The sequence below is a fragment of the Tursiops truncatus genome, chromosome 13 (assembly GCF_011762595.2).
Source record: "Tursiops truncatus isolate mTurTru1 chromosome 13, mTurTru1.mat.Y, whole genome shotgun sequence".
NCBI classification, from domain to species: Eukaryota; Metazoa; Chordata; class Mammalia; order Artiodactyla; family Delphinidae; genus Tursiops; species Tursiops truncatus.
In genome coordinates this window covers 885697-913265 of record NC_047046.1, presented here as the reverse complement: position 1 = coordinate 913265, position 27569 = coordinate 885697, and the positions used below count along the sequence as shown (strand labels likewise).

Sequence of the window (27569 nt, the reverse complement as noted above, 5' to 3'; positions counted from 1 at the left end):
CTCGATTTAACCGCTCACGTTCTTAACTTGCCCACCCTTTGTCCAAATGTCGTTGTGGACCTGGAAACATTTTAAGTAGATGTAAGGCGGGCTTTATTCAGCTCAGCACCGTTTCAGCGTGTAGTTTTCTGTACAGAGATCACTGAAGCTGAACTCACTGTGAGCCCTGAGACCTTGTCCCTGCTTGGCGCTTGTGATTCAATGACCTGACCTGTGTTCTCAGGGCAGACTGTCGTGGCCCAGCCTGTGCACGTCCAGCAGCTGCTGAAGCTGAAGCAGCAGGCCGTCCAGCAGCAGAAGGCCATCCAGCCGCAAGCCGCCCCAGGCCCGGCCGCCGTCCAGCAGAAGGTACCGGGCTCCCGCTTGACCCCTCTTCACGTGAGCCAGGCCCCGCTGCCAGGCGTGGGATGCACGGAGATGGATAGGGTTCCGAGCCGGCCCTGCGTGGCTGCCTGGCCTCCACGCACCGGAGACCCCATGGTTGTGGCCTTGGGCTGTACGTAGGACGGCCTTGGGGCTGGCCCTGGAGGGAGGGCGTGGTTCATGAGAGGGGGAGCCCCCATGTCCTGCCGGCTCGTGGGGGCAACTGTGAAGGACGCAGGCTGTGGAACTGCATGACTGGGAGGGGCCGGAAGGACTCGGGGAAGCATGTGTAGCTCCTGGTGTGCGACCCGTCTGGGTGCACAGGAGCCAGCTGTGTGTGTGCGTGTGTACGTGTGTGTGCATGTGTGTGTGTACGTGTGTACACACGCGCCATCAGCGGATGGACGGAGGGAGGGGAGAGAGGGGAAGGGGTACTGTGAGAGGAGTGCTGTCAGCGACCCTCTGACTCAGAAGGCTGGGAGGCAGCTCTGAGCTGATTGAGGCCCCAGGGGCGAGTCCTCCTCAGAGGCGGGGGTTCGGGGCTGCGCTGGCAAGCAGGAGCGGAGTGCAAAGCGCTCTGCTCCCCAGGGCTTCTGCCTCATCTGCTCCTGGTGGCGCAAAGCCCGACGCACAGATGATGGCGTCTGGGCTCTTGACCTTCCTGTTGCATCTGTGCTGTTTTCTGAACCGGAGCGAGCCAGCGCCCTGTCCCCATGTGCTGAGGGCTCTGCAGGCGGCTGGTGCCCCTTTCCAGAAACTGACAGACGCGCAGAGACGTGAAGTGACTTCTGGGGTGGGGCGTGCCGGGCTGGGAGGCACTGTGACAGGACGGAGACCGGGCTGGGTCATCGCGGGGGCTTAGCCAGCGTCTGAAAGAGAGAAGGAGAAGGGCTTTAGCCAAAGTGCCAGTCGGTATGTTCACGTAACTTGAAAGAAGACTTCTGAGACGTTCAAAGTGTCCATAGCTGTGGCTTTGTAAACCGAATATATGGGCCACATACACGCATGGCTTTCTGAATAGTATTTAAACGCTCCTGGCAGGGAAAATGGAAAATTAGACTAAATGTGTAAAGATTGTGCGTACAGGTTTGTTTCTGTTTGTGCTAAATAGTTTTGAGTATGGGCCAAATTCTTAAAGTTAGATTTGGGAAACGGTGTGTGTTTTCTGTATTGTCAAGTTCGCTCACTTACATGATGAGCAGACGTGGCACCAGGTGCCTCAGAGGATGGGAGATGAAGCCCAGCCTGGGCCATGAGGGGACCTCCCAGCAGGGGAGGAGATGACCCAGGACCGGGCCCCCCGGGGGGGCAGCAGCAAGAACACAGGGCAGCGGGCGGGCAGGGCCAGGAGCCGGGGTGGTCACGCTGCGGGCGTCTGGGGGGCTCTGAGAAGGGGACGCAGAGCCTTGCCTACTCTAACCCTGGGCGGCCTCTCTTTCCTCAGATCACAGCACAGCAGATTGCCGCTCAGGGCCAACCACAGAAGGTCACCTACGCCACCCAGCCAGCCCTTAAAACCCAGTTTCTCACCACGCCCATCTCCCAGGCCCAGAAACTGGCTGGGACCCAGCAGGTGCAGACCCAGATCCAGGTGAGCAGCGGGGAGCCCGAGGGCTGGGAGCAGACGCAGCGGGCGCTCGGAGGTAGAGCAGGGGGGCGCCACCAACCAGCGCCCCATGGAGAGGGTCGTGGGGCCCTGCAGCGTGGCCTGGGGACTGTGCTCAGGTCCTGCTGCGGTGGCAGCCTTTGTGCTGGTGAGGCTCCTGCAGGGGTCGTGGTCGTCCCTCTGCTGCCGCCGGCTGCCCGGCACTGGCCAGCCCAGCATTGCACGTCTCCTGGGTCCCGGCACACGCGTGACGCCCGGGACGGGGTGCGGGGCTGTGGGCACGCCCACCCATCGAGCTCCTGTGGTCCCTCAGCCTCGGCCCGTGCCGGCCTGCCGTCTGCCTTCCTCTGGCAGCGGTGCGAATCTGCTGACCGTCGGGGCCCCTCCCTTGGGACGAGCCTGTTCGGGGGCTTCCCGGTGGGGCTGTACGTCCCGGGTGTCTGCCTTTGGGTCTGTGTGTCACACTTCTCCCAGCTTGTGCCTTACCTGCTCACTCACTTTACGAACGGAGCTTCTGGATTTGAGTGTATTGGAATTTATCAATCTTTTTGTGTCTGAATAGTGCCTTTTGCGCTTTGCGTAAGAAATCCTTCCCAGAGGTCATGGTGCTGTTTCCTAGATCATTTCTAAAAACTTGATAATTTTTTTGTTCACATTTATGTCTTTAACCTTCCTGGAATTGGTTTTTGGAGATGATCCAAAAATAGGGGTTCAGTTTAATTTTTCCACGTGAACACAACGCCCTGTTACTTTCACACTACTCATTCGGGAGTCCCTTCTCTCCCCCGACCCACCGTGTGACCAGGCACGCGTGACGTGCGGTTCCTCGGGGGCTTCTCTGAGCACCGTGGTCTCGGCCCCTGTGAGCCCACACTGCCCGCTCTTCGCCACTCTGCTGCACGATGATTCTCGGCATCCACCTCCTGCTGTCGGGAGCATCCTGCTTTCCCGCTCTCTGCACTTCCGTGTCGATTTTGAGTCAGCTTATTTAGTATACGCACCGTGGTCAAAACTGATGGCGTTTTTGTTAGAACTGCATTGACTCTGTAGATCAGTTTGGGGGAGAGTGGGCATCTCTACAGTCTTGACTTCAGATTCACCAACATGATACATCATTTGCTGTTTAAGTCTTCTTTAATGCCCTTTAAGTAAGTTTTCTGATTTTTTTTCCATAAAGATCTTATTGCGTGTATTAGATTTATTCCTAAGTAACGGGCGTTTTCTGATACTCTGCTCTAACTTCCCTCTTTTTGTCTGTGTCTGTAGGACACTGTATGTTGACTTTTGAATCCCACAGCCTCAATCTGTTCTAGTTGGTTTGCGTTTCCCTTGTGTCGATCACATCACCTGTGAGTCCTGGCGGCTGGCATCTTCCCCTTCGTCCTTCTGTTTCTTATTCCCGCCTCGTCGTGCTGGCGATGCCCGCAAGGCAGTGTGACAGGTGCAGACAGGAAGCTCGGCCACATGGCTCTCCTCATGGTCGTTCTTCGGGTTGGGTTTTTAAAATCACGCTTCAGCACAGTAAGAAAAGTCTCTTCTTTATCTAGATTGCTACAACTTTCTGTTCCTTTGGTTGTGGTGTTTTGTTTCTTTACAAACTCTCTGTCTGCACCCCTCCCCTCGTGGTCCCTCCAGTCTCGAGGCTTTGAGCCCATCTGTGTGCCCATGAGTCCAGATTCGCATCTGCGGCCAGCTCTCATCTCGCCCAGGGTTTTAATCCTGGCTGCCTTTGGACGGCGCCCTGGAGGTGTGTGCCTCTGGTACCTTAGCCCCTCCTCCTCCAGCTCTGGGACAGCAGTTCTGTCTTCCCTGACCTTCAGCCTTTCCTGGGCCAAACCCTCCGCTGCTCTTCACGCTCCAGACCCGGCCCAGCACGGATCCTGCAGTGAAGTGCGCTGAGACGTGCTTTGTGGCGGCGTGGGGTCCCTTTGTCACCTCTAGGTCAGGTTTATCCGGGGTGTTGTGCCTGCTAGTCGGCTTCTTCTGTCAGTTATGAGAGGGGTGAGTTAACATCTCCCATTCTGGGACTCCCCTGGCGCTCCAGTGGTTGGGACTCCGTGCTTCCACTGCAGGGGGCGCGGCTTCCATCCCTGGTCGGGGAACTGAGGATGCCACATGCCGCCTGGCACAGCCCAAAAAATGGAGGAAAAAACCCCCTCCCATTCTGGTTATGGGTTTATCTGTTTTTCCTTATATTCCTTTCTACTTTTGCTTTTTATATTAGGTGCTCTGTTGTTAGCTGCTCATAAATTAAAATTTTAACTTTTATTATTTTGAAGTACTGTTTCGGTGTGGCAGCCTGTTGTGCCTCATACCGAGAACTCTACCCATATGTCACAGAAACAGTCACTGGACGCCGCCTCACTGTCATTGTCCCGCGTCTCAGTTTTGGTCCTTCAGCTGTGACACATTCACTCCCTTTATGGTGAGGCCTGGGAGGAACGGCCTTTAGCTTCCATTTTGTTTGCATTTTCAACTTGTTCTGTTTTCTCTTTCCAGCCTTACTTGCCTTCTCTTATTCCATTTATGTATTTATTTTTGTCATTCTGGGTTTTTTTCCTCCTCTGACTCGTTTGAAAATTACATGTTTTTTTTCTGTTCTCTAAGTGGTTACCCTAAGATCTCCATGTGCAGATCTGCCTTGGCAGAGTATAGCACAGACCACCGTCTCTGCTCTGCTCTCGAGCCCGGGTCTGTCAACACCGTTGCTCCCTGGCCCTCTCAACTCACATGCTGCCGCAGTCATGCAGTTTCCTTCTATCCTGTTTCATTTTCACTTTTCATGTAAAATTCCTTTTCTTCTGCTTGAAGTACACCCTTTGGAGTTTCCCATAGTGTTTGAAGATGCCTGTATTTCACTCTTGTTCCTGAAGGATGCTTCTGCGTTGTATGGAATTCTAGATGGACATTTATTTTCTCAGCACATTAACAGTACTCCCTGGCTCCTGGTCTTTTGTTGTTGAGGAGAAGTCAGATGTCTGTCCAGCGGGTCGCTGCTTCGATGGGAACCTGTCTTTTTTCCCTCTGTTTCCTTTTGAGATCTTTTCTTTGTCTTTGGCGTTTTATAAATGCTGTGACGGTCTAGCTTGGAATTTGCTGATCGTCTGGAATCTGGGCATTGATCTCTCTTGTCAGTTTAGGAAATGACCAGCCGCCGTTTCTTTAGGTGCCGCCTCTGCCCCGTTTCCTGCCCTCCGTGTCTCTTCCGTCTCTGTGCTTTCCTTCCATTGTCTCTCTGTGCTGCATTCCGAGTAATGACCTCTAGCCTGTCTCCCATTTCACTGAGCTTTCCTTTCATTAGGTCTAATCTGCTGTTAAGCTTGTCCATTGAATTTTAATTTGGTGATTATAAGTATTTTATTCTTCGAAGTTCTGTTTTTGTCTCAAACCTGCTTGGTCTTTGTAGTTTCTTGTTCCCATACGTGTTTTCAGGCTGCACGGGACGGCACACTGTTTTGTGCGTGCCTGATAATTCCTCTATTTGAAGTCCGTGTGCGTCTGATTTTACTTGTTTCTGCTGTTCTTGCTTCAGGAACTGTGGGGTTTTTGTCATTATAGGAGTTGTCTTCTTGTGAGCCAGTTTCCCTTGAAGTTCTGTTGGCTGGAAGGCTTTGAGGTCTGGGTTGAAGGTGGGTTCTTCCTTGTGCTGGGCTCCCATGGGTGCCTCCAGGACCACATCAGCTGTGGCTTGAGGGTTTGGTCTGCCAGCCTGTGTCTCCCGCTCCCCTGCCTAGCACCGAGGCCTAAGGCAGGCGGCTTCCTCACAGACCCTTTGAGTGCCAGGATCGCAGCTGCGGGGGGCATCGGGCAGCCCTCTTGTTATCTCCTCCTGAGAGTGGGTTTGGACTTGGTCTCTTTGCTGCACCCGGGAGGCCATGAAAACCCAGTGCAAGGCTTCCCCTGCAGCACGTGGTCTCGGGCACGAGCTGCTGTAGCACCTTCTCATGGCTCGGGGTCCCCCATTTGCTTAAGTTTTGGCACTGGGAGCTCTGGACTTCCTGCAAGTTTATCGATGCGTTTTAAGACGTCACCTTGGTGTTATGCATGGCATCTCAGCATTTTCGTGGCTGCGGATCTGAGCTGTGGCCCGTGCGCTGCGGTAGCTGACCAAACGTCTCTCCCGTCAGAGGAAGCGCACAGGCTCACTCAGGGGTTCCTTTGATGTCAGTGAGTGCGGTTCACAGTTTTTGATTCAAGTTACAGTAAACTAGTAAATGCCTTGTGATTCATTTTAATTTCCGTGAGAACTCGTATTTACTTGGTAGCTTGTCATTTGCAAGTACATCATATAATTTCACATTTCCTCCAGGATTATCTTGGGCAAGACTTATTTTCATCCCTGTTCCGCCAGTTAGAGACCTGAGGGGGCTTTCCATGGCCCCCAGCAGCTACCCACTCGGGAGCTGCTTCTGTGAACCGGTGTCCCCGAAGCCCTGAGTAGACACAAGTGGCCTGAATTGTCTTATTACAGCAGGACAGCAAGATAGGCAGGTTTACAAAAAGTGACCATTGGGTGGAAGGTTTTGTTTTGTAGAGGAAGATATCAATCATGATGAAGAAGAATGTAGAAAAATGGTGAAGTAACCACTTTAGAGTTTGGGCGTAGATGTCTCTGGACTAGGGCTGAACCTGGGTGTTGGTCCGGGTCCCCTGACAATGGGGGCATACGTGGAGTGGCGCCCAGGCACTCTGTCTTCCATGTAACTCTCTCATATAGACTTGTAGCGATTTTTATAAAAGAAAAATGTGACTGTCTGAAATATGAGACCGATAATAAGCTTCAAATTACATGTGATTACCGATTAGGAAGGCAGTCGTTACTCAGTGCAAAGGTGAAATAACTGGTTCTCTCGGGGATCCAGGTGAGCCCACTTTTGAGACCTGCTATTTTGTGTCGTCTGACCACCGTCTTTTTTTTTTGTTTTTTGTTTTTTGCATTAAGAACTGAGAAGGAGAGAGGGCAAGAAATCTCTTTTGCGCACACGTTCATTTGGCGTCTCCATTTGGCTTTTTTGTTTTGTCCAAGGTTGCGAAACTCCCTCAAGTCGTCCAGCAGCAGACACCCGTGGCCAGCATCCAGCAGGTTGCCTCTGCTTCCCAACAGGTAGGACCTGGAGACCCGCAGCTGTCGGGAGTTCCCACGAAGAGAGTTCTTGCTTTTCATCCGAGGAAATAGAATTTTAATTCCTAGAGAACGGCTTGTGATCTTCATAATACAGAAAAGAAAATTAACTTTGGAGAAAACACTTGATATCCTGAGACTAGCAGGAAAAAAACCCTGAACAAATGTGTTTGGACTCAGTGTCACATGTGCTGAGGGGGCTCATTTCTGGGCTCCTTCGTTCAGCCAGTAAACCTTAGGTGCATCCTGCCAGCTGAAGCCACCACACCTTCCTTTTAGGGAAACGAAGAAAGAAAACAGAATCCGTTCGTATCGACCTTGGGTCTTAGAGTAGAAATACTACTGGGGACAGCCAGGACTTACCTTCCCAACAGAGCCTAGCTTTCGGTTCTTACCGGCTTTTTACTGCTACAAATGTGGCCGTATAAAAGCAGTGCTTTAAAATAATTGTAGTTGGTTCAGAATCACACTGGCATGTAGGTGTCAAGAAACCAGATAGTATTAGGAGCTGGACACCAGCAGCACCAGTCCCCGGCCATCCTTTCCCCAGAGGCGTCCGCTTGCAGCCTAAAAGCAGCAGTAGTTTCGTTTTCTATTTTTGTTTGGTTAGAAACCAGAGGTCCTATTTTGATAGGTCAGGTGGTTTTTACATTTCACGGAAGCATTCGCGCTAGTCATGTTTCTAACCCCCACCCCCAAGGACGTCTAAGTTTTCATGTCACCTGATCTGCGTTTTCTAGGAGATGTGTTTCTGTTTTGGTTCAGGCTTCCCCACAGACTGTGACCCTCACCCAGGCGACAGCGGCCGGGCAGCAGGTCCAGGTGATCCCCGCAGTGACAGCGACAGCACAGGTAGTCCAGCAGAAGCTCATGCAGCAGCAAGTCGTGACCACGGCGGCGGCCCAGCTGCAGACCCCCGGTGTTCCCAACCCAGCCCAGGTGCCGGCCAGCTCCGACAGCCCGAACCAGCAGCCCAAGCTCCAGATGAGAGTCCCCGCCGTCAGGTTAAAGACGCCCACCAAGCCTCCGTGCCCCTAGTCGGGAGCGCGGCGCGGCCCCAGGCGGGCCGCCCGTGCCTGCCACCGCCCCGCCCAGATGGGGTGGACTTATTTACTGAGCCCCAGGACAGTGCCCTGCAGGGCGTCCAGTGCCTGGAGCGGCGACCCTCAGCGAGCGGCCCCGTCACGTGTTATGTGGCTGACTGAGAAAGCGGCAGTGGCAGTGTTTCCTCGATGCTTTACCTTTTAGTTTCTCCTCCAGGGCAGTACTGCTGGGTCTTGAAAGCCATTTAGAATTTCTCTGTTAGTGTACAGTGTTTCTTGCACATCACAAGTAGCCATTTGGAAGGTGCAGTGAGTCATAAAATAGACCTTGTGGAGCTAAAATGTGGTCTGACAGCATCTGTCTCTGCCTGGTTCTTTATTCCTAACTGAAAGCACGTTATGGTCCTTCGAGAGGAGAAAGACTGTCTGATATCAAAGGTAGGTCATCTCAGATCAGGGAAAACCAACGTGGTTTCTCCCCTCCCTCCTAAAATGTGACTTGTTTGGACTCTTAAAGGAGACGTTTAGTACTGACATGCATTGAAGCACATTCGTGACGCGTTCCCAGCTTGTGTTGAAGGGGAATGGTCTGTGACTGCATTTTCATTGCAAAGAGCATCGCGCGGCTTCCCTCAGAGTGGCCGGTTTCCACGTCAACGGAACCCTTGGGGCTGCTCCCCACCCCAGCACATCCACGATAGTTTCCCGGGTTTCGGATAAACTTGTAAGTGGACTTAGGCTACTGAAGCAGCGCCAGCAAACCTTGTGGGGCTCCTGTCTGGGAATATGGTTCGGGGCCCAGAGTGCTGTGCAAGTGTTGTCACGTTGCAGACGGCACTGCTGAGTGCTCGGCGAGGCCCTTGCAAGGGGGCGGCCTGCCATCGCCCCTTTGCTTTCGTGCCCAGCCCAGGCGTGACGTGCAGAGGTGAGAAGCCTCCTTGTGCAGGTGCTGTGTGTATGCACCTACAAGTATTACCCACAGAAATGGGTGTGGTAAGCTCTTCATACTAGACTGCCATGTCTTGTATGTGAGCTTGTCGCCCACTTGGGGTTCTGCGTAAAGCAGGGAGCCATCCAGGCTCTTTGGGGTGGGGGGCCCGTGGTTGAGGGGCAAAGAGGGGGCCCTGGATTTGCTGTTTTTATTTTTTTTTACTGTGGCAACTGCAAAGGGCTTGATTGGCTGACGATGTCTGCTTACCTGGAGGTGTCCACCCAAGCAAAAGGCGCGTGTCTGATGACACCCTCTCCGCTCCGTCTCTGTGCCTCTTCTACAGTTCTGGTCCAGGACATCAGGTTGTGTTAGGTCTGTGTGTACTTAGGAACAGTTCCGGCATACTGAGAGATTTTAAATTTGTAATCAGTCTGTCTCCTCCCCCTTTATATCACTTTATATGACACAAAGGAAAGTGTCCTGTCCCGAGTTTTTTTGTTTCCCATCAATATATGTGGACACTAATACGGCGATTGATACCTTAGTGAAGCCAACCGGGCAGCTCATTTTTGAGTTCTTGGTGAGAAATTTGGAAAAAAGTAAAGACCAGTTGTTCAAAGTGGACAGGATTTAACGTTCTAGTTACTTGAACACTATAATTTGCCTTCTGACTTGTTCATTGTGGGTTCAGCATGTGCTGTAATGAGGGAGTGCGGCTGCACGAGGCTTCTGTGCTTCGTATCTGGGTACTGAGGAGAGTTCCTACCTTTTTTTTAAAATCCTCAAATGTGCAGAACTAAAAAGGAATTCTCCTTTTCAGCTTATTTTAACTTGTGAAGCCTGTTGGTTTTGTTCTTACCCTTCTTGGGGTGTGGACGATCTCTGTAGATGATGGTGAAGTGTTGAGTGTTTAGAATATCCTAGACATAGCTGCCTGAGTAGAAGTCCTCTATTAATCTAGAACACTAGAAGAGAATTTAGAAAAATCTCTCAAAAGCTTTCTAAGATAACAGAACTAGGGTCTGAATATTTGCAGTGTGGGACTCCTGCCCTGTCTTACTATGTGAGTGAAAGAAGTGTGTTTTCTTCAGCGATTCCCTGTTGCAAAATATGGGACAGAAAATAGCGTTACTGGTATCAGTCGATTTAGTAACATCTGGATGTCAGCACTCACCTCCTAGTCTTCCACAGTCATTTAGGTAAAGGGTCCGGTGTATTGTTTTCTTCGCTTTCTGTTTTAAAGGTTAAACTTTCCATATTTAAGAGTAAGTGTGAGTTTAGGACGATGTTTTCCAGGCTTCCTCAGATTGTTACTGTTGTCAGAATCCCACATTACCTTGTAGAACAGGGTTCCCACCCAATGCATGGTAAGGATTGAGAGAAATCTTCAGAACATAAAATATAAAGACAGCAGGCAAAAACACCGTCAAACTGGAATTGGCCACCGTGGAAAAAGCAGTCACCCAGGTTTTCTTTAATTCAGAGACATTTGTTCCAGGGAGGCTGGGTGGTGGTTGGAGGATCCGGGGGCGGGGGAAGTAGGAGGCTGGAGTCAGCCTCCTGAGGCAGAGGCTTTCCCTTTTGCCACCTTCAGGACTTTTTGTTAACTGTTGTAACCAGATAGCTGTTGTGTTTTAAAATATAAAGGAAGAAGACCGAAATTGTAAATACTTTGTAAACAATCATTTGTACTTGAATAGTAGGGTTTTAAAGGGCACTGATATCCCACCAAACAAAAGGTATAATAAATTGACCTTTTTATATGCTTTTTTGTTTTGTCTTTCATAGAAAGCTACTGTTCAGGTTAAAATAAGATACCAGTCATATTCATTTCATTTGTGTGAAGAGAAAACAAGACACAGGGAAACCAAGTTAGTGTTGCGAACGAACGGTCTCCTCGCTCCTCCCCCAGACAGTAGCCAGAACTAGAAGGGATGGAGCTTCTCAGTGAAATCACCATTTCTCTCCGCAGAGACCATGTCCACCTGGCCACTGTGTTCCAAAGCCACACGAGGAGGAAGGACCCGGTGCGTTTATGTTTCTTCGTAATGTTCTTGTTCTCCAGTGCTACCTTGTACTAGACAGCAGCACCTCCTCAGCTGCTCTGTGCTTCTGTCCCTGTGCAGTGAGCATTTACTGAAGCATAATACATGCCAACTTTATCACTAATGGTGGAAGTTTTTTAAAAAAAGCAACACTTGGCTCTTCAAGAAAATCAAAACTAATGAGAGATAGATGGGTAAATTATTGGTTTATTCAGCTGATGCTTACTGAGTGCATACTGTGTGTCTAGGCCCTGGAGCAATAGCTACGAGCAAAGTAGACAAGGAGGTTACGTTCTACTAGTCCAGACAGATGATAAAATGATTCAGAACGGTGTAAGCACCATGAAGAAACAGGGACAAGGTCACGGCCGGCGATCTGGACTTCATGCTAAGCAGAAGCCTGGAAGACAGCTTGACTTACAAGTTGGAAAGCTCACTGTGTCTGCAGGGGAGGTGGTGGTTGAAGGTAGCCAGAGTGAAACCAGGGACAGACCCGCTGGACCATCTCCCTGGTCACAAACAAGGGGAAAAACCATCCTTGTGGGTCTTCAGATCCCAGCTCAACAGCCTTAGGAGGCATTTTCTGACTGCCGCCCCCTAACTTAAAATGGGCACTCAACCTACACCTCCTTTTCTCAGCCGCTCGGCCCTACTTCCTGTAACCGGGCATCCCTTTGCCGATGTGTGCCCCCTTCTCCCTAGACCGCAGGTCCTGCCAGGGCAAGGACAGGACGTGCCTGGTCAACGCAACAGGCAGTTAAGTGTGCGATGAGGCGGTGGGTGGGCAGGGGAGGAGCGGACGGACGGGTGGACGGAAGGCTGCAGGCGAACGGTAGGAACGAACGGAGGCCGGCGCGCACGTGACCGCGGGCGAAGGAAGCCGCGGGAGTACGCAGGCGCGGGCCGGGGGGGCTCTCGTGCAGTTCCCGCCTCAGCTGCCGCTGCTTCCGGTCCTCCCGCCCTCGCCCCGCCTGCCCGCGCCCTAGGTCCAAGCCGGCCGCCGGCTTGCGTCGGGTGGGGTCGGGTGGCCCGGGCCCGCCCTCGGCTGCCGCCGCTCTTGTCCCCGCCGGCACTCTCCGCCGCGTCGCCCGGCAGCCGCGGTGAGGGCCCGCAGCCTGTCCGCGCCGGGGCGGGGCGGGCGCTCAGGGCCGCGCGGCTCTCCTTCGGCCTCCCCGCCCGCCCGTTGCCCCAGCGTTCCCCCGGTCCACCTCCCCATCGACGACCCCGTGACCCTCGCCGCTGACCCCCGCCCCGCCGGCCCCGGGAGGCCGCTGTCCGCGGTGCTGACGCCGCCGGCGCCGCGTGTCTGGAGGGGCCGCTGGTCGGGGTGTCCCCGCCCCACACCCGGGAGGCAGAGTGGAGTCCGGGCTGCGGCGTCTCCTCGGCCGGCCCCGCCGGGGCGTCTGTCGGGAGAGGCGCCTCGGCACCCCTGCCCACGGAGGCCTTTCCCACGACGGAGAGCGAGAACGGAGCTCAGCTTTGCCTTCAGGCCCGAAGACCGCGCGGCCTAGCAGACACTTCACAACCCGGCCCCAGAGCTGGGGGAGGATCCCTTCCTCGCCGAAAACTGCTTTGGTTACGCGCAGCTCGCAGCTCGCGCGCGAAGCCCCAGCTCCCAGGTCTGTTCCCGGGCTTCACGGGGCCGGCGTCCGCCAATGACACGTGAGAACGTGGAGCACCTCTCAGCCCACGTGACTGCCTTCCAGTTGTGGTGTTGGGTCTTGATGATTACTGGGTGCTCCGTGCGCTGAGTGGGGATGCCCAACGCCTACAGAGTGACACAGAGGCATTGCGCACGCATTTCTGTAACCTTTTGCCAAGCAGATAGGATGTTCGTTTATTTATAAAAGTGTTTTCTTAATGTTCACATCAAGATAGCAAGAGAAATACGACTTTCTCCTTTAAAGGTTGTCAGCTAAACCGGCTCCTGCAAAAGTGGAAACGAAGCCCAAAAAGGCGGCAGGAAAGAATAAATCTTCAGACAAAAAAAGGTGCAAACAAAAGGGAAAGGGGGAGCGAAGGGAAAACAGGCTGAAGCGGCTAACCAAGAGACTAAAGGTGTACCTGCAGAAAATGGAGAAACTAAAAACGAGGACAGCCCAGCTTCTGTTGACGCAGGAGAGAGAGAAGCCAAGTCTGATTAGTATCACACACCTGGTCCTATCAGTGGTCCCTGTCTCTCTTCCTGCACGATCCAACTATTTAGTAAATGACAGTTTTTTAGGAGCTCTAGAAACATTTTTTAAAAGGAGGGACTCCCCCCTCATCCCATTTTTTAAGTGTAAAAAAAAAATTTTTTTTTTAAGAGGTGAAAGCATTGGCTGGTTATTTATTTTTTGGTACAACCAGAAAACAGTGGGACATTGAATACGGGAGGCTTTGACTGTCTTGGGTGTCAGCTTAACATTCCATAGATGGGGGTAGCTTTTATATCCTGTAATACAAAGCATTTACTACATGGCATTTGGAGTCAGGTGTGCATTTAATGTCTTGAACACTTTTTTTGGGTAATTTTTATTAGAGTACAGTTGCTTTACAATATTGTGTTAGTTTATACTGTACAGCAAAGTGAATCAGCTATACATATTCATACATCCCCTCTTTTTTGGATTTCCTTCTAAGTTAGGTCACCACAGAGCACTGAGTAGAGTTCCCTGTGCTCTACAATAGGTGCTCATTAGTTATCTATTTCATTATACATAGTATCAATAGTGTATGTGTGTCAACCCCAATCTCCCAATTCATCCCATCCCCCTGACCCCCAACACTTTAAAGTACTTCTCGTCCCATGTTGTTTTTGATAGAATTCTTCCTGAAGCAAACCACTCACTCCTTGATCTTGGCTCTCCTGGTCAGAATTCTGTGTGCTCTGTAACATCTTTGGTCGTGGTAGTACAGTTCTAGTAACTTTGTTAATGTGCTGTGAACGATGGACAATTTGAGTATGTACAGTATATGATATTAAATTGTGAATTAGTGAGACTTATGACGGAACAGCATATCAATATTTGAAGGTATTGGTACTTGCTATCCTGTTAAGGAAAATTTGCCTCCAAATATTAAGCTGGAAAGTCACTGGAATAACTGTTCAGAAAAGAATCACAACTACATGATTTTTTCGATTTTTGGTACATATGTTAAGAATTGTGTGCAGGGACTGCCCTGGTGGCGCAGTGGTTAAGAATCCGCCTGCCAATGCAGGGGACACGGGTTCGAGCCCTGGTCCGGGAAGAAACCACATGCCGCAGAGCAACTAAGCCCGTGCGCCACAACTACTGAGCCTGCGCTCTAGAGCCCGCGAGCCACAACTACTGAGCCCGCGTGCCGCAGCTACTGAAGCCCATGCACCTAGATCCCATGCTCCGCAACAAAAGAAGGGAACACAGTGAGAAGCCCACGCACCACAATGAAGAGTGGCTCCCGCTCGCCACAACTAGAGAAAGCCCACACGCAGCGACGAAGACCCAACACAGCCAAAAATAAATAAATAAAAATTTTGTAAATGATTTAAAAAATTTTTTCTTCAAACTGAGTTTGAGAATTCTTCTGGATAGAAATTCTATATCGGATCATGTGGTTTGAAAAACTTTTAACTGTTTCCCCTGAATTTATATGATGTATTATGATGGAAAAAAATGAGATCTGAGCATCTTGTAAAATACATTTGTCTATAAAATACACGTACTTTATACAAACATATTTGGAAATAAGGAATCACCTGTATCCTGGGCTTGAGTCCCAAGTTGCGATGGAGTGGAGGGGCTGAAGACACCCACTGCCTCTTGGCTCGGGCAGGGTGTTCCCCTCTCATCCTCAGTTCCCTTGGTGTCAAATAGGAAGATGGTGGAATTGGTCTGGTGGTGTTCTCATGAATAATCACTGAGTGAGGGATGGGAAGCCATTAGCACATGTCTGAGCCCAGGGGACTGGCCTTAGAAAATGTTAGCCTGGTTGGAGGAACCCTCAACTCCAGGCCTCAAGGAACTCCAGCCAGCAGCCCCCAGAATGTATGCTCATGACAGAAAATCACAGCATACACAGTGAAGAGGCCTCAGGAGTGAGGGTCTGACTCACACCTGTAGAGACGTTAAGATGCCAGAATTGCTGGATCTAGAATAAGAAATGCAAAATGTATTTCATATGGTTAAAGAAACAAAGGAGGAAATAACAAGCATGGAGGAGAAACAAGGGGTCACCAGAGACCAAGCAGATAAAAAAAAAAAAAAATGAACCAAATAGTTCTTCTAGAAATTAAACATAAAACAATTGAAATTTAAAATTTAGTGGAAGTAATCTCAATCCCTACCTCACACCATATGCAAAAATTAACGCAGAATGGATCAGAGACCTAAATGTGGAACTCACAGTTCTGAAACACAGGAAAAAATCTTTGTAGCCTTGGGTTAAATTAAGATTTCTTAGCTACAACACCCAAAGCACAAATCTATAAAAGAATAAAAATGAAAAGTGGAACTTTATTAAAATTAAAAACATTTTGCTATGTGAAGAACATTATTGAGATAATGAAGAGCCACTGGGAGAAAACATTTGCAAAAGACGCAGCCAATGAAGCACTTGTAATAGGATACGTAAATAAAAGAAAAAACGCGTTTCCTTTACTCACGACACTTCTGACACCAGCTGCATGGGGGTCTCCCACACCAAGCTGTTCTCCAGGTCTCCGTGACATGGACCAGCTGTCCTACAAGAGCCCAGTTCTGACGCTGACTGCCCGAGGCTAGCACAGAGCCTGCAGGCTAAGGACCCAGCCCCACAGACGACCCCCTTCAGATGCCAGTTACAAGTGCCAGGTTGTCACCTGTCCTTTTGACCAACTGGCTATAAATTGGAGGATTCCACAACCCCTCCTTGGGTTGGATCGTTCGCTAGGACGGCTCACAGAACTCAGGAAAAGTTTACTTAGGAGGTTAGTGGTTTATGATAAAAGGATATAACTCAGGAACAGCCAGATGGAAGAGATTCATAGGGCGAAGTGTGGGGAATGGAAGTGGAGCTTCCTTGACCTCTCTGGGCACCACTCTCCCAGAATCCTCTCGTGTTCACCAACCTGGAAGCTCCCCCGAACCTGTCCTGGGGTTTTGTGGAGGCTCCGTTACATGGGCCGGATTGATGATTACCTCAGTGCCTACCCCTTCTCTGCTCCCCAGAGGATGGGGGGGGGGGGTGTGTGTGCGGTGAGGCTGAAGGTTCCAAGCTTCTGATCATAGTTTGGTCTTTCTGGTGACCAACCCCCAGCCAGGAGCCCACCAAGTCACCTCATTGGAACAAAAGACCTCCTGGCACCCCTGCCACTCAGTGGATTCCAAGGGTTCTAGGAGCTGGGGGCAGAGACCAATATACAACATATATTTCTTATCATTTCACAGTAAAGAATTGTCAGAGGGCTTCCCTGGTGGCACAGTGGTTAAGAATCCGCCTGCCAATGCAGGGGACACGGGTTCAAGCCCTGGTCCAAGAAGATCCCACATGCCGCCGAGCAACTAAGCCTGCCTGCGCTCTACAGCCCACGAGCCACAACTACCGAGCCTGCGTGCCTAGAGCCTGTGCTCCACAACAAGAGAAGCCACCACGATGAGAAGCCCACGCACTGCAACAAAGAGTAGTCCCCACTCAACGCAACTAGAGAAAGCCCACGCGCAGCAACAGAGACCCAACGCAGCCCAAAATGAAAATAAATAAATTTATTTTTTAAAAAAATGGTCAGAACTCCATAACAAGAAAATAACTCATTTTTGGAACTTCCCTGGTGGCGAAGTGGTTAAGACTCTGCACTCCCAATGCAGGCGGCCCGGGTTCAATCCCTGGTCAGGGAACTAGATCCCACATGCATGCCTCAACTTAGAGTTTGCGTGCTACAACTAAGGAGCTGGCGAACTGCAACTAAGGAGCCCATGAGCTGCAACTAAGGAACCCACCTACTGCAAGTAAGGCGTGGTGCAACCAAATATTTTTTTTACAAAAGAAAGACTCATTTTTAAAAGTGGACAAAAGATTTGAACAGACACTTCACCAGATAAGCTCTAAGAATGGCAAATAAGCACATGAAAAGATGTCAGTATCCTTTCATTAGGGAAATACAAATTAAAACCGCAAGGAGATACAAGGACACACCAGCTAAAAAACGAGGACCTGGGCTAGTGAGGGTGAGGAGTGGCCTGCTCCCGTGCCTTGCCGGTGGGCGGCGCCCAAGAGCCAAGCCCCGTTGCAAACAGTTCGGCAGTTTCTTACGTATTTTACTTAAACAATCATTTACTCTCTGACCCAGCAATCTCACTTCTCACAGTTTACACAGAAGTGAAAACACACATCCACATGATAACCTGTATGCAAATGTTTATAGCAGCTTTATTCGTAATCTCCCCAAACTGGAAGCAGCCCAGTCATTCAACTGCCAGATGGAGAAGCAAACCACGGCCCCTCCGGACGATGACGTGGCACTCAGGTAGCAGGACCAGGCTGCTGGTGCTCAGACGGCAGGGGGGAAACTCGAATGTATTGTGCAAAAGAGGCCAGACACAAAAGGCTACATACTCTATGATTTCACTTATATGACGTCCTGGAGACGGCAAAACGATAGGGTCAGACTGTAGCTCAGGGGTCTCAGGGGTGGGATGGGGGCGGGGGGGGGGGGGAAGGACTGACCTCAAAAGAGCCATTGGGGATTTGGGGGGTGATGGAAATGTCCTGTTCTCGATTGCGTTGGTGGTTACATGACCACAGGCCTTTGTCAACACTCATAAAACCATACATCAAAAAGGGTGATTTTGGGGACTTCCCTGGTGGCATGGTGGTTAAGAATCCGCCTGCCAATGCAGGAGACACGGGTTCGAACCCTGGTCCGGGAAGATCCCACATGCCGTGGAGCAACTAAGCCCGTGCGCCACAACTACTGAGCCCGTGTGCCACAACTACCGAGCCCGCGTGCTGCAACTACTGAAGCCTGCGCGCCTAGAGCCCGTGCTCCGCAAGAGAAGCCACCACAATGAGAAGCCCGCGCAGCAACAAAGACCCAGTGCAGCCAGGAAAAAGGGGGGGGGGGTGATTTTTACTCAATGCAAATTCTTTATTAAAATTTTTTTTTAATTTAGAACATTTTGAATTTTATTTTTTGGCCAAGCTGTGTGGCACGTGGAATCTTAGTTCTCCAACCATGGATCGAACTCGTGTCCCCTGCAGTGGAAGCGTGGAGTCCTAACCACTGGACTGCCAGAGAGGTCCCCTGTATGCAAATTCTACTGCAGTTTTTAAAAACTTCATGGGAGAGTAAACAATACATTTGAGAATTAGTGACAGAGAGATCTGGAGAAAATCAACCTACTGCAACACGAAGAACAGGAAGAAAGAAAGATGCGTGGAGAGACAGATGGCAGAGGGGTGAGAGGTCTAATGTCGGAGTTGAGTTCCAGAAGAGAATGCGAGACAGGTAATATCTGAGGACGTTCGAGAACCGGCTTACGGTGCCAATCCAGAGATTCAGGAAAGCCAGAAGGTCTCAAACAGGATAAAGAAAAGATTCCCCGCAGACACATTTAGGCCAACGGTAAACTCGGGAGGCAAGGAGAGGTCACAGGAGTGGAGGGAACACACAGATCACCTGCAGAAGGACAGTTAGACCGATGGCTAACTTCTCAGTGGTAACTACAGAAACCGGAGAGTTCTTCCGAGAGTTGGGATAAACAGAGGCTCCGTGGGGTGCCGCGCGGATGGCTTCACGGGAGCCGCTTTAGGGTGTCCCTCCACCCACCGTGCCGGCTCGCGTGGGCACAAGTCTGAGGACAGGACGCTCTCAGGAAGGCTGGGGGCGGGGATGCAGCGGCTTCCAGGTGGCAGCTTCTGCTTTGTGTCTCCGCACGACCTGGAGGACCCATCCTTCCAACTGAGAGCACTGGACGTAGATTTTGGCAACAGACCTCACAGAGCTCAGAAAGGGACCAAAGGATCGAGTGACGTTTCGACAACAAAGCTCTCTGGTGCCATCGGTTTATTTATGGGAATGGGATTTTTTCAGTGTTTTGATTTATAAATTGGAAAAATAAGAATAGAGTTGACGCTGAGCCTTGTGGGCATAGGCACTAACTGAAGAAAACAGATTAGCCCTCTCCATCTATTAAATTTTAATTTTTATGTTTAGTAATTATTTACCGTAACTGTAATACACTTGTCATTTTGATTACTTGCATACCAATAATAATTGTAGCGCTTTCTCAATCCAGAAGATGATTATTATTATTTTGCGGTACGCGGGCCTCTCACTGTCGTGGCCTCTCCCGTTGCGGAGCACAGGCTCCGGATGCGCAGGCTCAGCGGCCAGAAGATTATTATTTTTGAACACTTAGAGCCTTGTGGTCAATTCTGGAGCACATTTCTATTGCAGGGACGCATGATCGGGGGTCTATAAAATAATTCCAAGCATAAAATACATTAGATCTGTGGGGGGAATGGAGCGGGAATAGGGATTCACAGAGAGGAGTGTGGGGTGATGGGCAGCATCCAGTCGTAGACGGAGTATTGGATGGTACCTGACAGTCCCCTTATTTGCGTTTTCACGGCTCTGTCGTGATGCTCTGGGGGTGCGCGTTCGCAGACACAGCACATGTGTCCAGAGCTGCGGCTGTGGCCTCGCCACCCGCCTCCTCTGTCTCTTGTACCAGAAGGCGTCGATGTGCCCGGGGGAGGAGAAGCTGGCAGGCCACAGCACCCCTTTGCACACTTGCCAGGGAACGCTCCCAGGAGCACCGGTGGGCACAGTCTAGACTGCTCTTCAGCAGGAGGGAGCCTTCGCTGCACCAGAGTGGCACCTCCCCTCCAGCCTTCTGAGAGGCAGCACCTGGGGCCTTCCTGGGTGACGAGACCTGCAGGTGCCTCGCTCCCCATCCTTGCCCCGCGTGCCCAGGGGGGCGAGGGCAGCAGAATGGTTGCACCAAGGCCACGCTGTCATCTGCGTGTCTCGGTGCTCGTGGGCCGGCCTGGCCGAAGGGTCCCCCCAGGAGGGCCGAACAGCCATCCCAGGGCCGTCGGACGACCAGCACAGCTGCTGGACCGGTGGGTCCCGGCCCGGCCCTGCTCAGTCCTAACCCTGATCAGTTCTAACCCTCGGGGGGATGCAGTTCCGGGGTCTGAGGTCCCCCTGGAGCCTTTGTGAGCTCAGTTCCTGCCAGCACAGAGCATCTGTGCCCACCCTGCTGTGTGTGCGGTGGCAGCAGGAATGCCTGCGAGGCTGGTCTGCCACGTTCGCGCCCCCTTCACTCTTTGCTTCTTATTTCTCCCAGTTTTATTGAGATATCATTGACATACAGCACTGTATACGTCTAAGGTGTGCAGCATAATGACCTGACTTACACATCATGGAGTGATTATCAAAGTTTAACGAACGTCTGCCATCTCACACAGATAGAACATTAAATAGAAAAAAAAGTTTTCCTTGTGGTGAGAACTCAGGATTTACTCTTAACAGCTCTCATACACATCATGGGTAACCTACAGCAGTGTTATATTTGTCATGTTGTACATTACATTCCTAATACTTATTTACCTAATAAAGGGAAGTTTGTACCTTTCGACCGTCTCATCCAATCCCCCTGCTTCTGGTAATGACAAACCTGATCTCTCTTTCTATGAGTTTGTTTTGCAGTATGAGTGACTGGCTTACACGCTGTTAATTCCTGCTGCTTTGCTTTTCTCTGAAGTCGTCTTCTTTTCCAGATAAATGCCCAGCAAGTCGCTGTTGAAACCCAACAGCAAAGTGACCTGCACACCGCAGCCTGCCTTGAAGACACCACTACCGCCCGTCTCCCAGATGCCCAAGGCCCCAGAGACCCAGCAGGTGCAGGGGAGGCCCTGTATCTCCCAAGTTCAAAGTGAAGGGCGAAAGCAGGCAATGTCGTTTCCGCCTAGTGGTCACTTTGCTACTCCCGGGCCCCCCCTCCCGGAAGTGAGGGGCAGGAAGGCTCGGGACAGGCCACAGCCGAGGTGCTTCTGCTCAGTCTCCCGCGGCAGCGGCAGCGCCTGCGGTGCCCCCATGAGTGGCTGCATGCTCCCAGCCCCCAGCCTCCACTTCAACCTCTTCCCGGAACCCGTGGGCACGCTGCAGCTTCTCTCCTGTCCCCACGCGCCCGGCCACTCCGCAATGTTCAGTAAAGGTGACATCGGAATTCTTTGTTCTGCTGGCAATTATCAATATTACGAAACTTCTAAAAGCTCAGCCGTTGTCTTCAGTCACCTGCCTGGGCCTCTTCCCGTCTTCTGACACAAGCGTGACTGAATGTAAAAGAAAAGGCAGGCTGAGGAGGCAATCTGGTATTTCCAGCAATCCTATCACCCAGGGGCACGTGTGTTCACTATTTTTTTAAATTTTATTTATTCATTTAAAAAAATTAATTTACTTACTTATTTTTGGCTGCATTGGGTCTTCATTGCTGCACGGGGGCTTTCTCTAGTTGCGGCGAGCGGGGGCTACTCTTCGTTGTGGTGCGCGGGCTTCTCATTGCAGTGGCTTCTCTTGTTGCGGAGCACGAGCTCTAGGCACACAGGATTCGGTAGTTGTGGCTCGCGGGCTCTAGAGCACAGGCTCAGTAGTTGTGGCTCGTGGGCTCTAGAGCACAGGCTCAGTAGTTGTGGCTCGTGGGCTCTAGAATGCAGGCTCGGTAGTTGTGGCACCCGGGCTTTGTTGCTCTGCGGCATGTGGGATCTTCCCGGACCAGGGTTTGAACCTGTGTCCCCTGCATTGGTGGGCAGATTCCTAACCACTGCGTCACCAGGGAAGAAGTCCGTATGTGTTTTTAAACAGATGCTTTATTGAGATACAATCCACAGACTGGGAAGCCGCCTCTCAGAGGCTGTGCATGGCTGTGCCGCCCCCCGGGTCCCGTGCGAAGCCTGGACTGAAATGTGAGCGGGTTCGGTATGCCGGGTGCGTTTACAGCCCCGAGAGGTCCGGGCTGGTGCGACCCGAGTCCTGGTCCGCGTGCTCTCCCGTAAGCTGCCCACTCTGCCCCATGACGTCCACTCGGGCGACAGCGAGCACACGGGACGCCAGGACTCATGGTGGTGATTCTGCCAACACAAGGAGCTGCGGTTCATTCCCATTAAGGCTCTGTCAACACGTGACTCTTGGAAACGAAGCTTTCTCAGAGACGGCGGTCAGTGCTCTGAAGCCTGTTTCCTGGACACTCGTCTCACACACGCGATGACTAATCGTGAAGTACAGCCACGATGACCTCGCAGCGCATCCTCCGGTCTCTGTGACGCCTTGCGGGGAACGGCTACTTAGCAGCCGGCCGTTCACCCCAACAGCGAGGGACTCAGGGCCACCTCTCCCACGCAGGGTGGTGGCTTACGCTGTTAGAAGAACTGAATTCCTGAAGGTACCTCAAGGCTGATCCCCAACTTACAGCCTAACGCGTGGCAGACGCCACCCCGTCAGCTCCGGGGGAGTGTAAACAGTTTCACTGGAGACTTGCTTCCAGAAAGACCACCCGACAGGGGGCTGACCTTGTGCCCCCTGGAAGGTCTCAGGCCTGGGCCGGAGCCTTGTGTCCAGGCCAGCAGCGTGCTTGGGGACCGAGGCTCGCTCAGCTGAGGAATCCCCGTCTCCTGCTCGTGCGTCCAGCAACCGGTGCTCGGGATGTTTCCAGAAAGGAGGCGGCTCCCCCACCACGAGGGCAGAGCCCCGGCCTAGGCTGCCTTCTGCCTCTGCTCCTCCTGCGGGGGTGGCGGGGGTGGCAGTTGGCAGGGGTTGGCAGGCGCCACCCGCCGCTCACTCCTTGCGGCCGGCCCCGCCCTCCACCCCCGAGGGCAGAGACGCCCCATCCCCACGCCCGCTCGGAAAGCCAGTTCGGTGCCGGACCCCTCCGGGCCGTGGGGCCCCCTGCCGTCTCCTCCCTCCACCTCGGCTGTCCCAAGACGAGCCCCCGTGGCGCCTCACCCTGATGGCCCTCTCCAGCTGGGACAGGGCCTCCTGGTACCGTGGGACCAGCGGCTGCAGGAGCTCACTGGGGGCGTCGTGCCGCTCGAGCCTGGGCACCCCGCCTTCCCTGAGCATCCGGACGAACCTCCTCTCCTGCGGGGAAGGAGCACGTGAGGGGAAGAGGCTCCCGCCCCGCCCGGGCCCCACCTCGGGCTGAGACCCCCAGGCTGACCTGCACCTCGAGGAGCAGCGTGAAGGCCTGTCCGGATTTTCCGGCGCGGGCGGTTCTTCCAACCCTGAAACGGAGCACAGCCTCCTCCAGAGCCGTGGCCCCCAGCCCCTGAGGGCTGTTGGGACCAGGCTTTCTCCACAAGCCACCCCCTCCCCAGACCCAAGGCCAGTCCCGCACCGGTGCACGTAGGTCCGCAGGTACTGGGGGGCGTCGTAGTTCACCACCAGCTGCACGCCCTGCACGTCGATGCCGCGGGCCGTGGCGTCGGTGCTGATGAGGCTGGCAGAACACAAGGGGCCACGGGCCCTGCCTGAGGCCGGGAGCAGGGACACACGCCCCTTCCCGCCCTGCTGGGGACCCCGCCACGGAGCTGGGGAGGGCCCGAGGCGCCCTTCAGGAACCCAGGCTGATGCCGGAGCGAGCGCCCTCCCCAGAGCAGGACCCCGGCCTGTCTTCCCAGGTACTCACAGCTGGATCTTCCCCTGCTGAAAGCGCTTCAAGATCAGCTTCCTAGCGCCAGGCCCGTAGCGGGAGGAGAAGTCGGCCACGCGCACGCCCCCAAAAGCCTGGACTAGCAGAAAGAGCCTGGGCGGGAGAGGCCAGAGCCGGGTGGGCTGGGGGAACCACCTCCTCTCCCCTCCAGTCCCTGCACCACGCGGGCCTCACCTGTGGGAGTTCTCACGGGAGTTGGTGAAACACAGAACCCTTGAGAGATTCATCTCCAGGATCAGGTGCAGGACGACCAACGGCTTGAGACGGAGGCTGCAGGGCACGTAGCGATGCTGCGGGGGACGGTGCGAGGTTGGCCACAGCCCGGTGCCTAGACACGCCCCCTCCCCCCTCCAAGTGCCCTGCTCACCGTGAGCCCCGCAGGGAAGGTATACTTCCCGCCCAAGTCCCCGGCCACGTCCACGTCGGGGTCTCTGAGGCCCCCGTGCACCGACCCCGTGGAAAAGAGCCGGGGCCGGTAGAGGCCGAGCTGCTGCAGCTTTTCAGGGTTCTGGGTCAGAGTGGCTGAGAAGAGTAGTTTCTGCAGTGGCATCTGGGGGCAGCAGACGCTGGAAAGGGAGGGCACGCTAGGAAAGCAGCACCCCAGCCTGGTGGGAGAGCGTCTCAGACGGGGGACAGCGAAGGGGACCAGCTCAGGGCGGCCCCACTGGGCGCAGAGCAGAGTGCAGGGCCTGGTACCTGGCTGCAGTCACAGCCCGGGGCTGTGTTCTCTGGAGCAGAGCAAAGGGATCCCTACTGCCCTCACTGGGAAAGGCCGCGGCCACGACCCGCGGCAGCCAGGCCTGGTGCATGCTGTCTATCACGCGGTCGGCCTCATCGATGACCTGCGGGGCGGGGGGGCCGTGGTCAGCTTCGGGTCTGGGCCCGGGCCTCCCTCCACGTGGGCCACCTACCAGGAAGCGGAGATGCTGGAGGCTGAATCCTGGGGTCTGCTCGACGTGGTCTACCAGGCGGCCAGGGGTGGCCACCACGATGTCTGCCAGGCAGCGGAAGCCATCTGCTCTGTGGAGCGGAGAGTGGCTCAGGAGGGCCGCCCTGCACTGACCACCCCCCCGACGTGGGGACCCTGTGGACGGCAGCGCTCTGCTCCCCGGGGCCAGATGGCTACGATGCGGCTGCAGAGCGAGCCCACCTCTTGGAGGAGCCCACAGACCAGAGGAACCTACGTGTCCTGCACGAGACTCTCCTGCTCCTTGGCCAGCGACTTCTGCCCGGTGACCAGGGCGACCCGAAGAGGAGTGGCATCTGTGTAGACGCTGAACACTTTGCTCACCTGGAGGAAAAGCAGCCATGAACAGCGCGACCTGAGGCCCCGCGCCGCAGTGACGAAGCCCCCGGCTCTGACCTCCAGGCATGGGCCCACGTACCTGCTGGGCCAGCTCCTTGGTCGGCAGCACAACCAGGGCCCGAACCTGGCACACGGCTCGCCGTAGCAGGGCCTGCGGGGTAGACAGCCGCCCGCGTCAGCCCGCCCCCCGCGTCCGCCCGCGCCCGCGTCAGCCGCTCCTGCCTGCAGACCCGCCTGGAGGGCGAGGGCTCTCTGCGCTCACCTGCACCACGGGGATGACGAAGGCCAGTGTCTTCCCACTGCCCGTTGGGGCAGACACACAGAGGTCGCTAGGCCGGTAACCGCCTCTGCTTACCAGAAACCCGTTGGCTGCGCTCTCCAGGAGAGCGGGAATCACTGCTGCCTGCACTGGACAAGGAACGGCGAGACGCACGTCACATCGGTGCAGGGACACCCAGTACCAGCACAGGCACCAGAGACGGCCGCCTCCCTGTCTGTGACCTCTGGGCTGGGCTCTCGCTCAAGGTCCGCACCAGAGCCTCCTGGAATGCTGAGAGGCTGGAGGTGCCGAGGCCAGGACCACACCTGCCACCGGACGTGTGCACAGGCTGCCTGTGTGGACAGCTGCTGAGCGAGGGCCTTGCCCGGTTCTGGGAGAAGATGCTCTGGAAGGAAACCCTGCTCCCACCGCCACCCCACCCCACCTGCGCAGGGCAGGGGCACCTGGAAAGTAGGACGAGATGCCCTGAGCCCGCAGCCTCTTCCGCAGGTCCGGGTGGACTTCCGGGATATCCTCAATAGGCACCAGACCTTCGGTGACACTCTTTCCAACGCAGCTTGGCTCAGCCAGCCACGCTGGCAGGAAAGGCTGGACCTATCACAGAGGGAAAGAGAAAGAGATGCGGTGAACGCTCCCAAACCCGCCAGGCCAGGAGAGCAGGGCCCCATGAGCCAAGCGCTCAAGACACTCAGGCTGAAGAGGCCGCAGGAAAGAGACAAGCTTTCTAGCTTCTCCTAGACCGCCCACGTCTCACTCTCCGTGAAGCCTTTAAAAGGCGTGAAAAATACATACCAGAAAGCGCCACTCCCTGAGCCAGACCACCCAGGGGCACCTTCGCACCTAGTAACACCCGTGCCCCAATGACATCTGTGCTCCGGACTACACCCGCAAGGTGCCCGTGACCTGTCTGCTATCACTGGCTCTGCACCAACCGTACAAACCCTCTGTCGTTTTACACAACAAACTCATTGCTACCTCAGGGCCTTTGCCCCAACTCGGCCCTCTCCCTGGCACACACCCCCCTGCCCCCACCACACCTTAACCAGGCTGATCCCTGTCTTCTGATTCCAACTCAAAGTGGATCTCCCCAAGGGCACTCTGCCCAGCCTCTCTTATTCTTCATGATGACGATCACGCTCCAGACATCCTTTAACTCACGTATTCGACTACTGAAATCTTATGCTGACATAAAACTGCTACTCGCCCAGGAACCTGGTAGGCCTGGTAGGATCTCCCATGTTGTTCGCTAGATTGGTGAGCACAGTGGAAGCTCCTTAAATGTACACCAAGGAAGCGAAGCTGTTTAGAGAGATCTCTGTGACAGCAGTACGGAAACCAAGTCAACCCGCTGGTTTCGTAAAAGAAAGAGAACTCTTACAATTGAAAGTAGAAGTGCCGAGTTTGCACAGGATTCAAACCGTAAACGAGGATGCTAAGACATCAGCAGTCGGCCGGCTCAGGTGTTCACTCACCGAACACAAACCATACACCCATCAGGCGAAAGCACCGTCCTCCAAGCCGTCCCACGAACACAAGCCGCGGTAACGACAGCCACCCCAGCGCTGCAGCCTCCCCCCCGGGCCGCTCACCTTTGGCGCCTTGCTCCTCCCGAAGCCCCCGAGCACCAGGGCGTGGGCTGGGGGACCAGAAGCCTCTTCGGGGGGCTGTCCGCCCTGGCCCTCCGGCGACCCCGCGGCTTCGGCGCCCACGCTGTTCCCCGCCGGCGCCTCCTCGCTGCTCTCTGCGCGGCAGAAACGGGGGCGGGGCGGCGCGTCAGCCCCACGCGGTCCCGAGTCCCAGGGCCCCGCCCCGCGAGGCCCTACCTGCGCCCGCGTCCTCATCCTCGTCGTCCGCCTTCCGCCGCTTGCAGGGAGGTGCGTGCGGGCTCCCCGGCGCCCCGCCGCTCTTGCGCCTCCGCGTTCTGCGCGGCCGCCGTCGCCGCTTCCCCGCCGCCTGAGCGGTCTGCGCGGCCTCCGCGGGCTCCGAGGGTTCTTGCTGCGGCGGCTGCTTCTGCAGCTCCCGCTCTCGGGCCCGGCACCGCAGCCGCTCCAGCAGCGCGCGAGCCCGGCCGTCCGCCTCGGCCTCCGCCCCGGCCGCCTCGGGGCCCGCGTACCGCGCAACGTGGAAGAGCGCCATGCCACCCGCCGCGCGCCAGTCCGGCCCGACGCGCCACGATGACGAGGGGGCGGGGCGAGACGTCATCAGGCGCCGGCGGTGACGTCA

The 27569-nt window shown here is 54.1% G+C and overlaps 2 protein-coding genes across 31 annotated transcripts in view; one reads left to right on the top strand and one right to left on the bottom strand.

The window, feature by feature from the left end:
* The window catches only part of EP400 (E1A binding protein p400), a 115352-nt gene extending 101781 nt beyond the window's left edge, over positions 1-13571 (top strand). For 15 of the 30 annotated variants that reach the window (XM_073789915.1, XM_033836680.2, XM_073789911.1 and 12 more), the window contains 4 exons: positions 224-348; positions 1808-1954; positions 6996-7073; positions 7857-10830. In XM_073789915.1, coding sequence (XP_073646016.1) covers positions 224-348; positions 1808-1954; positions 6996-7073; positions 7857-8129 — 623 coding nt within the window. In that variant the 3' untranslated portion in view covers positions 8130-10830. Of the gene's footprint in view, positions 1-223; positions 349-1807; positions 1955-6995; positions 7074-7856; positions 10831-10853; positions 10937-11013 lie in introns of those variants that run through there. The other 15 variants (XR_012325080.1, XR_012325079.1, XR_012325071.1 and 12 more) reach the window with 15 other exon arrangements.
* A 5526-nt stretch (positions 13572-19097) lies between these two features.
* Positions 19098-27482, bottom strand: DDX51 (DEAD-box helicase 51). Its single transcript, XM_019942455.3, is given in 16 exon segments — positions 19098-21388; positions 21518-22831; positions 23055-23189; positions 23269-23332; positions 23446-23547; positions 23737-23853; positions 23935-24050; positions 24128-24326; positions 24457-24602; positions 24672-24780; positions 24945-25051; positions 25146-25217; positions 25329-25474; positions 25790-25940; positions 26936-27148; positions 27150-27482. Coding segments are annotated over 15 exon segments (2037 nt in total). The 3' UTR covers positions 19098-21388; positions 21518-22804.
* Between the last annotated feature and the right edge of the window lie 87 nt (positions 27483-27569).